Raw genomic sequence first — 12,909 nt, forward strand, 5'->3', positions numbered from 1 at the left:
GCGCGACGGAAGCTCTGCGGGGGTGCGCTGATGTCCGCGTCCTCTCTGCACCATAGGAGGGACCGTGGCAGATAAATAAGAAGTATAAAATCTCGAGACTCTCAACCCGGTAACAACCCAATTTGGGGGTGTCTGCAAAGGCAGAGGGCAAGTGTTGGGGTGTGAGTGAGGTTGAGTCAGCGCATGGCGAGACCAAGTCCCGGCGTGCTGGGCGCGGTGAGGGCTCCGCAGAGCTTCGAGGGAGGCTGCCCATCCCGCTCGGTGCCCAGGCCGTGCAAGCTCTGCTGCCGTGTGGGATGGCCCAGCTGACAGCCCGGGACGGACTGCACTGCCACAGGGCAAGTGGCTTCTCTTCACAGGGCAGGTGCTTCTCTGATAAACCCGGTAAAGAGACTTGTTGAGGGTATTCCAAACTGTTCTTGAACTTGGATGTTTGCAGAGCGGTCTTCCCCAGACTGGCACTCCAAACGGCTCTTTGCTGTTCCTGTCAGCTGCCTCGGCAGCACCGGGAGGAGGACAGAGATTCTGGTGGGCACTACCCTGCAGCCAGGTGGTACTGCCTGGGGTCATGCCCCTCCTGAGCTGAGCCTGGCACAGTTCCTCAGGCTTCACAAATACCACACGAGTGTAGCATTGCCTTGTACACACTGCACTGAAGGCACCACATCCGCTCAGCTCTGAGGAGACCTGGCACACACCTGAGGGGCTGGCACAGGATTTCACATCCCAGTAATCAGTACATTAGATTACAAACTGATTTAATTTTATAGTGGCTCCATCTTACCAAGACAAGAGGCTTTGTCCCTAACCAACTGATCTGCCCTGACTCAATACACAGAAAGAAACTGGTCTGAAATTTTTTGCAAGGCAACATTTTCTTTTCAAGACTTGTTGGTGAGAGAAGGGGGGGAAATTCCAATAAAGCTGATATGCTCCTATAATTAGTTTTCAGGTACTGAAGTTGAATGTACTAACCTGGCTATGAACTCAGCCCTCCTCTGTGTGCTCTGATAGTTTTTAATCTTTTAAACAAATTAAGTTTTAAGTACTTTGAGCATCTTCATCCCTTGAGAGCACTGTAGCATCTTTGGTTTCTCTTTTTCCCTGTGGTTGATCATGTTTCTGTACATTTCTGGTTTTAGAACTTCCAGTATAGCACACCAGTGTCCGCCATTTTTCAAATAAATTTCCTACCAGCAATGACTGTCTTTGCATATTTTAAACCCCTTGGACTACTTGTTATTATGATTCTGTGTTTATTTTGAACCAGGCATTCAGCAGGAAGGCAGATGATGTTTACATGCAGATAATGCCAGGAGAGATTTACCTTTAGGGAAATGTCACACACCTGCTTCTGCCTCCCCCCATTTGATTTTTGTGATTTGATGAAGTCTGAGTATGTATTTTCAGGGGGGGGTCCAAGCTTCCTTCTCATGTAACAATAAAAACAATAGCAATTATATTTTACAAAGGCTGAACAAATCAGTCTAGTCATAGAATCATAAAGGCTGGAAAAGATCAAGTCCAACCACAAACCCATGTCCCCAAATGCTACATCCACACAGCTTTTAAATCCTTCCAGGGATGGTGGCTCCACCACTGCCCTGGGCAGCTGTGCCAGTGCCCAACCACTCTTTCCAAGAAGAAATTTTCCCTAAAATCCAATTTAAACAGTATGGGAATCCTGATCCTTAATAAAAAACTGCCTTAGTGAATGCTTCTTTGCTGACAAACAGGCAGCAGAATGTGCATTTTGCAGTACTCACGGCATTTTGTGGGGCACAGGAGTTTGTGTCATACAACCCACATGGAGCAATCTCTTGGTGTTGGTTTCATGAGGGTAAGCTTGGAACAAAGCTGTGTATTCAGTGGGATATTATAGATCCATTCTGTGAAGCTGCTTTATCAAAATGATATGTTTCTTCCAGGGAAGAGTTTTTAGGAGTAGCCTCATCAGCTTTCAGTGTTTGGATCATACATGAAAAATGCCTGACTTTTCTTAGAGTAGCTCATATAATATCATTAACACTATCAAGAGTCTCATTGAACTGTTACAACTTTTCATGTATTACTTGAATCCGTTGTCTTTTAGCCCCACAGAAAGTTATAACCAGGATCCCATAAAGGCATTTTATTTTAAAAGCATCAAACCTAATTTAGCTACATCAGCTAAAACCTCATTTTCTCAAGTCCTTAGAGTTTTCCAGTCTAGTGGAAGACATTCCTGCCCATGGCAGGGGTTTGGAAAAAGATGGTTTTTAATGTCCCTTCCTACCCAAACTATTCTGTGGTTCTGTGATTATCTAGAATATAATATTATAGGATGCAATAATAATTTGTTATATATAATTTGTATATTATAGGGTCCAGTTCAACAAAGTGGGGCCCAAATTGAAAAGAGATTTTTTTTTTATCCTGATCAATGTTCATATTCCAAATATAGCCCATTAAATAGAGGGAGAAAAGGTTTTTCAGTGAGATGCTTCAGACATATAAACCTCCAGCCCTTCTAAATAATATTCCATTTTTTCTTTAAACTTCAGTGCTTTAGGCAATGAAAAATATATGGGAGCAGAAGGGTTTGTGAGGACTGTGGATGCTGTAAACACAGATGTGAAAGGTCAGATATAAAGCAAGGAAACTTTCATCAAATATGTGGTAAGATTTGTGTCCACTCTTAAGAGGCATCAACATTTGCTTCCCCAGTCCCTGGTACTGTGGATGTGGCCTGGAGCCTGGGAGCACAGGGTGCAGCAGTGTATCCCTGCGCCTGGTGGGGGGCTTGGGGCTCCCAGGCTGCTTGGGATGCCTTTCCATGGCTCTGCTCCCACTGCTGCTGTGCCTGGGCTTCATTAAATTTCCAGCTTCGGCTGATGAAGTACAGATGTGAGAGGCTTTCCGGGGGGGTGAAAGGAGGAGGAGGGGAAGAAGAGGAAATTCCTGGAGTCACAGCTGGGGGCAGGGAAAAATATTATTTGGCGTTTTTATATGGACAGCAGGGCCAGGGCTGGAAAGTAGAGTTGCTGCCTTTTAGGGATGCATGGAGAGATTCAGCTTTCTTACTACACTGGCAGCTGTTGGGAGATAAACTGTGGTTTTTCCCTGGGATTTAAGTGAACCTGCTCTGCACCTCCTGTTTTTTGTTCCTTCACCAGACCCACATCCATCTGCCCACATTTCTGAGGGGCAGCAAAACTTGCCCTGGTGCTGGAGGTGTGTGCCTGCCAGGGAGGTTGTGCATCTCGTGGCTGAGGTTGGTGTTCGTGAAATGAAGAGAAAAATGGAAGTGGATTGTGGGTGCTGCCAGGATCCCCTCCCCTTCCCTACCCTTTTCTCTCCGTGTACCTTATCTGAGCACTGTCCATCTTGTGAAGGATGTGTCTACTGGAAAGAACCAATGTCTGCTGCAGTTCCATGGGGACCATGGCTGTTGTTCTTGCCTGTGCAGCTGCTAAGCAAACCGAGTGGGGTGTGGGAACTGCTCTGGGCAGAACAAGGCTGGATTCCTTGGGTAAAACACTCCTTCAGGTGTTTCGGCAGGTGGAAGCAGGAGAAGGAATGGTCAGAGGGAGTCAGTGGTCTCACCTGCCGTGGGTTCTTGTGCTGGTGAGCTGCTCTGATCATGTCTCTCAGAATCTTAGAATCATGGAATGGTTTGGGTTGAAAAAGACCTTAAGGACCATCTAGCACCAACTCTCTGCCATGGGCAGGGACACCTTTCTTTGCTGTCCCTCTCATCTCTTGCTGTGGTCTTTGTGCTGGGTGAGTCCATGCAAGATGTGCTCTGCTGTGAGCAGTCCCAAATTCAGTGTCTTTGGTGCAGTTTGAGCCTGGTGTGCTTACCCCCTGCCCAGCCAGGGTGGGAAAAGGCAGTGTCTGCTGGAATAAAAACAACTGCAGAGCACATTCACTGCAGATGTTTCTCCCTCTGTGTTTGTTGCTGCCCGCAGCATATCCATGGCTCAAGACTCTCAGGTTCATTTTGCAAATGGTCTGGAGTGTAGGAGAAAGAGGTGGGATGGCAGAACTCCAGCTCCTCAGGGCAGAGGTACCTGGGTGCCTGTGTGGCCCACAGGCAGGTGTGTGGGGGGCAAGAGCTCCCAAAGAGGAGTCCTAGGGGCAGCAGCTCCTGCTGAATTTTGACATTGGCAGGAGATGTTGCCATCCAGGAAAGCATAAAACAGCTGAGAGATGATGAGCAACATCTCCTAAATCCTGCTATGACTCTCTGCACGCTGTTATCTTCTAACTTTACTGTACTTTAAAATACACTGTGTAGTCTGTTTCCTCTCAAAAGTTTCCACTCCCTGTAGTCTAAATAAGAATCTCATCTGCTCGCCTGTTTGAGCCCATGAACTCTCATCTTCCTGCATGGAGGGAGTTGAGAGCTGTCAGAGCTCTGAAAAAGAAAGACTTTGATTTCCTTTCAGAAACTCACTGTTAGTCAGCTTGACAAAGCCCAGCACAGATGTGTGTTCCTTCACCCCAAGCCAACTGGCTGTTGGCAGCTTCTTCGGCACACTTCAGAGTTTGGGAAATGTACTTCTCCTCAAGTCTTGTGAAGCACAGCTGTGCCCAGGCACAGCCTCAAGCAGCTTTTCCTAAGGACAGAACTCAGATGGCTGTGTTGGTCAAAGCCAGGTGACCATAACTAACATCATGCTGATCGTGTCAATGTTGTTTAAAGGTGTTTTTCCCACTTTTCCCAATTCCAGATAGAGATAGTGTCTGGAATAAAAGAGAAAACTGTTCCAACTTTTCAGAAATCAGGAAGGTTACATCTGATGACACAAGGCAGCATTTTTGTATTGAGTGGTATTGGTTTCTGTCAGGCCCTTCCAGGTCTGAAATTACCATGTTTTATTTCAATATTCCTTTTGGCTCCTCAGCTGGGGAGCTTGGACATGTGGGAGAAGAGCATGAGGAGGCTATGCTTGAATACCACTCAGTAGTAAGAAAGGCAGCACTCAGACATGTATTTTTGCTTTTCTAAACCAGAAACACTTTTGATCTTTCTGAAATTTGTCCCTGATTTAACGTTTTCATTCCTTTTTTATTTTTTCTGTACCGTTTGTCTCAGTGAAGTCTGTACTACTTATATTGATTAATACCCAAAACCTTCATATGAGTTGCACTGCAAGTAAAAGTAATTCTTAAGTAAATTATGCAAAGAATTTTTCCTGTGCCTTTTCTTAGTGTATGAGCACGTCATGGTTCACCCGTTCCACTGCTTCCCATTTAGTCACTTTCTCCTGTGTATGCAGGGCTTTCTCACAGCCACTGGAAACAGAAAAACATTTTAATCATAGGAAAACTGGAAGGGAATTTGGTGGCAGGTCATAAAGTGTCATTCTATTCTATTATTTTCTTCTTTTCTCCTTGCTTTTAGAATTTAGATCTTTACTTTGTGCTGTGTTGGTGCCTGAGAACTGCACAGACTGTACCGCTGCTGAGGGTGACATTGAAAAAAACCTTATTTTGAATGCTCATGGTTTTTATTAGTCAAAGCTACTGCATGAAATTTTGAAGAGTCTCAAAAGTGAATAGAATCTGTGAAAACATTTGGTTGTCCCACTCCATGATGGTCAGTTCTGTTGTGCTCCTTCTGCTAAGCAATTCTGCCAGCCATTCCAGCTGGGAGCATGGTCCTCAGCCCCTCCTGCTTTGCCTGGGCAGGGGACTTTGCAGTGTTAACTCCAGGGTCATAGCCCTGAGTTCTTGTTCTGAGCATTACAAAGCTTTTCTTTTTGTCTGTTTTATGCAAGTTTTATATTAGAACGTGGTTGTTTGGTAATTTTTCTACACATCGTTCCCTATAACTGGGAACAACAATTGTACTCCCAGTAGTTGTTCAGTATTTAAACTACTCCAGACTGCAACAGGAGATTTCCAGTGTAGGTTAAGACTTTTTTTGTAATTTAAATTTTGATTTCTGAACATCAATGTGGGAGTTGTGACTGTCTATAGGTCGCAGCTACAGCAGAATGGGCACATGATAAATGTTTATATACATGCAAACATGGACTGGTTTGGGTTGGAAGGGACCTTAAAGATCATCTAGTTCTACCCACCCCTGCTTTGGGCAGGGATGCCCACTATTCCCAGGTTGCTCCAAGTCCTGTCCAATCTGGCCTTGAACACTTCTAGGGATGGGGCAGCCACAGCTGCTCTGGGCAACCTGTGCCAGGGCCTCCCCACCCTCATAGGAAAGAATTTCTTCCAATCTGAATCTCCCCTTTTGCCATTTAAAGCCATTCCCCTTGTCCTGTCCCTCCAGGCCCTCATCCCAACTCCCTCTCCAGCTCTCCTGGAGCTCCTTTAGGCACTGGAAGATGCTCTTAAGTTCTCCTCAGAGCCTTCTCTTCTCCAGGCTGAACATCCCCAACTCTCTCAGCCTGTCTCCAGAGTAGACGTGTAGTTGCTGTTGTTTAGACATTGGTGTAAATCAAAGTCCACAATATTTCCTTAAGGTTGGGGTCATTTAGCTCAAGAAGTGACCTTTGTGTGTGGGCTTGCTTCTGTTCCTCTTTGATCTTGACATAGCTGCTGGAGTCTCTGTTACAGTCACCCCAGTCCCAAGGTACTGATGGTTTCCCCTTTCACACTCTCCCTCCTCACACCTCACTTGCCTTCCAGGCAACACAATAACAGCTCTCCTTTTCTTTCCTGTTTCCTGCAGTGAGGCTGTCTGGGAGAACATGGCTCGCATGTGTGTGAAGACTCAGAGGCTCGATGTTGCCAAAATTTGCCTGGGGCACATGGGTCATGCCAGAGGAGCCAAGGCACTGAGGGAGGCTGAGCAAGAGCCAGAGCAGAAGGCCAGGGTGGCTGTGCTGGCCATCCAGCTGGGCATGCTGGTAAAGCCAAGCTGTGAATGGTTTATATCAGACTCTGAAAAATTACTCAGTGAAAGAAACTGCTGACTAAAGGAAATATATTTTAAAGATGATTGTTTTATGTGTGAAACATTTAACAAAAATTTGCTTTCTTGGGGCATAAGCCTCTTCCAAGCTAGGTTTCACTGGATTTAAAAAAAGGCTCTATTTTATTATAGTTAAAATGTTTCAAGAAACATGTTTTAAGCTCTGATATGGAGCTCTGATATTTAAGTTCTGATATGGAACGCAAGTTCCAATTTGAACTTATTTGTTTCTAGAGTGAAAGGCTAGAGCTGTGTGCTGTCACAGAGTGAGGGCTGACCTGAGGTTGTTGAAGGAGTTTAGGGAAAATAGACTTTTCCTGTGGGGCTGGAGAGCTCTGGTCAGTCACATTCATTGCCTGTACTGTCCCAGGGATGCCTAGTCACCCAGATTTCTATCCTGACTTCTCCCACTGTGTGAGCAGGAACTGGGCTTGATCCAGCTCAGACAGAGGACAAGATCTGGCGGTTCCACCATCTGGAGCCCAACCTGGCAGCAAATACACCCCAAAGTAGACCATGTGTCTCGTGTCTGTCTTCATTCCCCTTGACTGCCAATAGAACTGAGATCTAAACTGAATTTGAGACCAGCATTTTCATATGGATTGAAAACTGACTGGTGTTGGTTAGAGAGGAATTAGTATTCTACTAATTTAATACCTTTAGCAATGATCCATAAGAAAGCCAGAAATTTTTCATTTGGGAACTGTAAGAGATCCAGACATATGATATGTCAGAGGGAAAAACTAGAAAAGAATTTATGAAATAACCCACAGTCTATAGGAAATACTGAATTAGATAAAAAATAGCAAGGTGCTATGACAGCAAAAATCAGTTTGGGGCCATGTTTGAGGAGATGCCAAATCCTGAGGCCTGGATTTGTTAACTCCTATCTGTGTATTCAGGGCAACTACAGCTGGAATGATGACCTCCAGCCTTTAAGTATCTCATTACAGAAAAAATAGTTGATGAACTGGAAAAAGTTCAGACAAAATCAGTGCAAATTTCTCAGCTCTTAGAAAGATTTCACAGAAAAGGAAGTCTTGAAAATGGTCAAATAATTAAAATTTGGCTTGAAAAGGTATTTAGTAATCTATAGTTACTTGATGAGTATGAGAGAGAGAAAGAGACAGAGAGTAACTATTATGAGTTAAAGGTAAGGAAAAAAGGAAAATTCAAACTAAATGTTTGTAAAGGCTTCCTGGCAGAGAAAACTATGAGGCTGAAAAGTGTCAGCACTGCTTCTCTTGGATATTTAGATCTGTTTGGAGAGGTGGAAGGGAACTGCAGCAAAACAAATGCAGTTCTACTGCTTTTTTCCATCTTGTACAGAGTCTTAGGGCAGGCATCTTCCTTTTCCACTTTCTGTGCTTTTTTAAATTTGAAACAATAAGAGACAGAAAGCATTTTTCTGTCTTGGACAGATAATCTTAATTTACTAAATATAGTGTTCAGCTGGACAGCAGTTGGGTGGAGCAGGAAAGTGCTCCTTCCACAGGAGTTAGAACCTCTCAGAGAATAAAAAGAATAGTTCCAAATTTTGCCCACCCTTGCGTCAGCACCGGCAAAACCCTCCTGTTCTAATTCTGCAATAAATTACTAACATTTATTCCCAGGAATGGAGCTCAGTTGTCCACAAACAGCATTGCTACCTCTGAGATCTGCTGGGAGGCCACAGGGGTTCCCTGGCTTGCAACACCTTAATTCTCAAACCCTGAGTGCCAGGATCCTCTCTTAATCCCCACCCCTGGGTGGGCAGCATGATCAGTAGCTGTACCCCCACCTAAGCATGTCTCCATTTTTGGTGATTCACACTCCTGATGACAGCATTTGATCATTGATGACTTGCTTGTGTCACTCCCCTCCCTCTCAGGCAATCCTGTACGATAAATGTCAGGATCTGAATGCTTTCCTTATTTTTACATAACCATCCTGTTTCCCAATAACATGCTATCCTAGGCCATGTATATTTAGTTGGTCAAACCCTCTGACTGAATGATTGTCGCTTTAATTGCATTGCAATGCCCTGCACTAATAAACTGTTCCAGGAAGTGCCTGGTGTGACTGACATGCAGCGTGGTCGGGGCTGACAGGATTTTGGGCGTTCCTCTCCCCTCAGGAGGACGCAGAGCAGCTGTACAAGGATTGCAGACGCTATGACCTCTTGAACAAGTTCTACCAGGCCTCCAACCAGTGGCAGAAAGCCATTGAAACGGCCGAGGCTCACGACCGGGTTCACCTGCGCACCACCCACTACAACTACGCCAAGCACCTGGAGGCTACCGGGCAGCAGAGCCTGGCACTCACCCAGTAAGCAGCAGCTGGGTGTAAGCTGGGGGACTGGGAGCCTCTTTCTCCTGTGAAGTTGGGTGAAGGAGGATGTTTGATGATGACCAGTAAAAATTATAAGTAAAGTTTTTTCCTGTTTCTGGTGCCTTCTATCTCATAGAGTGAAAGCATTCCCAGTGAAACCTCAGAGCACCCTCCCATGCAAATAATGTGTAGTGTCATAAAAAGTCAAGAGTCTGTCTGGGCCAGTAGTGAAAACCCACTCATATCCAGTCCTGTGTTTGTCTCTGGAAGACCACTGCCATCTTTCCCTTCCTTTTCCATGAAAAAAACAATTATTTGCTTTTCCCAAGAGTCCTAGACACAACTGCTGGAGCAGAATTGAGTTTGATTTGGTTACTTCTGGTGGCTGATCCTCTCCTGTGACTGCCAAGTCCCATGACAAGTTAGGGGAGGGTATTTTTGATGTCTTGTATTTCTTGTTTGAGATCTTGTTTTTATATGAGTTTTCCAATATGAAAAGTTCCCATCATCATCATCATCATCCAATAAGGTCAATTCTGTTCAGAATCAAAGCAGAACTCTGCTGTGCTCAGGCAGGCCCACTGATGGCCATGGTGGGCAGTGGGGTTAGGAGACGTGGGTGCTGGGGAAGGGCAGTCACCTCTCAGCAGTGGCAGAGGCTGATGTTGCAGTGGGTACCATGTGGAGCCTGGGCCATTTGTGACCTGTCCAGACAGGTGTGCTTGGGGAACTTTCTGGAATACTTCATTGGGCCATCACTGGCACTTTTAAAGTATTTTGTGTGCTGTGAAGATCACACCTCCCTGATTCCAAGTGCCTGGCAGTACCACTGAACTTTTAATTTTTGATGGTGCTGGTGGACTGCAACTGGTCATACAGTGAACTCATACAGCTGAAGCAGTTGTTGCCAGTGTTGTCTGTTGTTTGGCTGGCAAACAGGATTAAATAGATTAATAGAGAGTTAATAAGGAGGCTGTCATTTCACATCTAATATGTTCTTCTCTACAGCTACGAAAAGTCAGACACACACAGGTTTGAGGTACCTCGAATGCTCTCTGAAGACTTACAAGCACTGGAGAACTACATCAACAAGATGAAAGACAAGTGAGTGCTATGCTTGTTCCTTCTACACGGGCTGTCAGGTCTGACATACAATTTGTGATGAGTGCAAGGATGACAGAGTGTGAATCTTCTCAGTCTCGTTCAACCCCTGCCTTATCCACTATGACCCTCTAACAGCTTTTCAGGTTTATGCTGCACTTGCATAAGAACTGCCACATTGTTATCCAGGCTGACTTCTGGTATAGTGTAGATCTTGGGAGTGTCACACTTGGGTTGGGGTAAACCATGAACACACTGAGAAGTGTGTTAAGTCTTTAGTTCAAGCTCTCTAGCAGTGACAAACAGCATCTGTCAGTTCTCATTGCTGCAGTTAATACTGCTGCTTTTCCAGGAGCCTGTGGAAGTGGTGGGCACAGTACTTGGAGAGCCAGTCAGACATGGAGTCCGCATTAAAATACTATGCACTGGCTCAGGACTATTTTTCCCTAGTCCGTGTTCACTGCTTTCAAGGCAACATTGAGAAGGTAAGGCAGCCTGCTTCCACCTGCTTCCAGAGCTCTCAGTCCTGGGAGGAGCATGGACATGAAGTAAAGCTGTACAATTCCCTCTGCAGGCTGCTGAAATAGCAAATGAAACGGGGAATGGGGCAGCCTCCTATCACCTGGCACGCCAGTACGAGAGTCAGGAGGACATCAAGCAGGCCGTGCACTTCTACAGCCGGGCCCAGGCGTTCAACAATGCCATCCGCTTGTGCAAGGTACGCTGAGAGGTGCTGTGTGCCCACACCAGCACGGGCTTCTGCCCTTTGGGAGTATAAGGTGTTTGTGCCTGTTCTGTCCCATAAGACACCGCCTGCTCTTGAACAGCCCATGATGAAGCTGCTCCTGGTTTCTGTGGACCTCTTCTACTAAAGGTGGATCAATAAAGCCTTGGTGGTTTGGAAATGTATTTTCTTAAACAGCTCATCAGAAAATCCCTGAAAGAAATAATCATAATCAAAGCTGAAGATCACTTGGGTTATAGAGGTTTTTTTACACTGAAGGGGGTGAGAGTTTAGTACTATGGGACAGCATAAAGACACAGGCTTGCCAGAAGTTGGAATTACGAAATTTTTGTGTGCACACCCAGAGCCAAACCTTTGCTTTTGAACAGGCGAATAATTTAAATGATCAGCTGATGAACCTGGCTCTCCTGAGCTCACCAGAAGACATGATAGAGGCAGCCTGCTATTATGAGGAAAAGGGGGATCAAATGGACAGAGCTGTTATGTTATACCACAAGGTAAATATTTTTTAGTAAAAACTCCCAAACTTTACTCTGAAGCAGTTTCTACAGCAGAGGAATTGTAAATCAGCTGTGGTGCTTACTATGTCCTGCTTATTTGTAATTTTTTCCTGGTGAGTAATACTTTATTAAGCCAGGGTGTCCTGTGAACTGGCTCTGTAGTGCTCATTCTAGTCTTTGAAGCCTCATTCCTAATTTTGCAGGCAGGACACTTCTCCAAAGCCCTGGAGCTGGCCTTCGCCACGCAGCAGTTCGGGGCCCTACAGCTCATTGCTGAGGACCTGGATGAGAAATCCGACCCAGCCCTGCTCGCCCGCTGCTCCGGCTTCTTCATTGAACATGCTCAGTATGAGAAGGCAATGGAGCTGCTGCTCACAGCCAAGAAGGTGAGCTGAGCCCTCTGGTCCCCTCTGCACAGGTAGAGGAGCACAACAGGTGTGTACCTGCACACAGCCATTCATCTGTGCAGATAAACAGATACAAGAGACCCTTGTAAAGTTTCAAGATTCCTCCTAAGCCAGTGATTCAGAGGCACTGGCAGCTCAGCCTTGCCAAAATGCTGGGCACCAGACCATTCTGTGCTCCCTCCTCTTTAACAAGCTCCTATGGCTGGCTTTCTTCTACACTTTTCAAGGGTACCATAGCCCTTTTCTGGACTACAAGCTTTTGTATAGCCTACTCAGAATTTGTTCCTATATGGGAAGTACCAAAATATTTAACAAAATCTTTCAATTTATTTTTATTTGCTGGAAATGTTACTATTGATCGTGCCTAACAAACCTGACTTGTGGGTCTCTGAAAACCTCATGTTCAGAGTCAAAATGGCTGAATCTTTAATGGCACACTTGTGTGAGAGCAGTGTTGTCATGGAAGAACAAACATGTTCTTCTTAGCAAACAAATGGGACAGTGTGTGCCTGAACAGGGGCTGATGTTGACATGTAACTACAGCCCAGTGTTCCAGACAGAGCATCCTCAGATACTTGTGTTTCTAGTGGATTTCTGTAGGTTACTCCACAAGCAAATGTGAGGTATCATGGTAGTGTTTACAACATCTTATTGCTCTCTTGCTCCCATTAGTACCATGAAGCTCTGCAGCTCTGCCTGGAGCAGAACCTAACCATTACCGAGGAGCTGGCTGAGAAGATGACAGTCTCCAAGGAATCCCAGGATCTCTCTGAGGAGTCCCGGAGAGAGCTGCTGGAGCAAATTGCTGACTGCTGCATGAGACAAGGCAACTACCACATTGCCACCAAGAAATACACACAAGCAGGAAACAAGTTAAAGGTCAGCCTGGAGAGCCTCAAAACGAGGGTGTTTTGAAAAGTAAAC

At 45.4% G+C, this 12,909-nt stretch overlaps 1 protein-coding gene across 2 annotated transcripts in view; it reads left to right on the forward strand.

Moving 5' to 3' along the window:
• Positions 1 to 12,909, forward strand: part of IFT140 (intraflagellar transport 140) — an 84,633-nt gene that overhangs the window by 69,102 nt on the left and 2,622 nt on the right. For both annotated transcript variants that reach the window (XM_066561165.1, XM_066561164.1), the window contains 8 exons: positions 6,680 to 6,857; positions 9,039 to 9,229; positions 10,241 to 10,336; positions 10,686 to 10,818; positions 10,908 to 11,051; positions 11,447 to 11,575; positions 11,782 to 11,964; positions 12,658 to 12,864. In XM_066561165.1, coding sequence (XP_066417262.1) covers positions 6,680 to 6,857; positions 9,039 to 9,229; positions 10,241 to 10,336; positions 10,686 to 10,818; positions 10,908 to 11,051; positions 11,447 to 11,575; positions 11,782 to 11,964; positions 12,658 to 12,864 — 1,261 coding nt within the window. The remainder of the gene's footprint in view (positions 1 to 6,679; positions 6,858 to 9,038; positions 9,230 to 10,240; positions 10,337 to 10,685; positions 10,819 to 10,907; positions 11,052 to 11,446; positions 11,576 to 11,781; positions 11,965 to 12,657; positions 12,865 to 12,909) is intronic.

The sequence above is a fragment of the Molothrus aeneus genome, chromosome 16 (assembly GCF_037042795.1).
Source record: "Molothrus aeneus isolate 106 chromosome 16, BPBGC_Maene_1.0, whole genome shotgun sequence".
In the NCBI taxonomy this organism is placed as follows: domain Eukaryota; kingdom Metazoa; phylum Chordata; class Aves; order Passeriformes; family Icteridae; genus Molothrus; species Molothrus aeneus.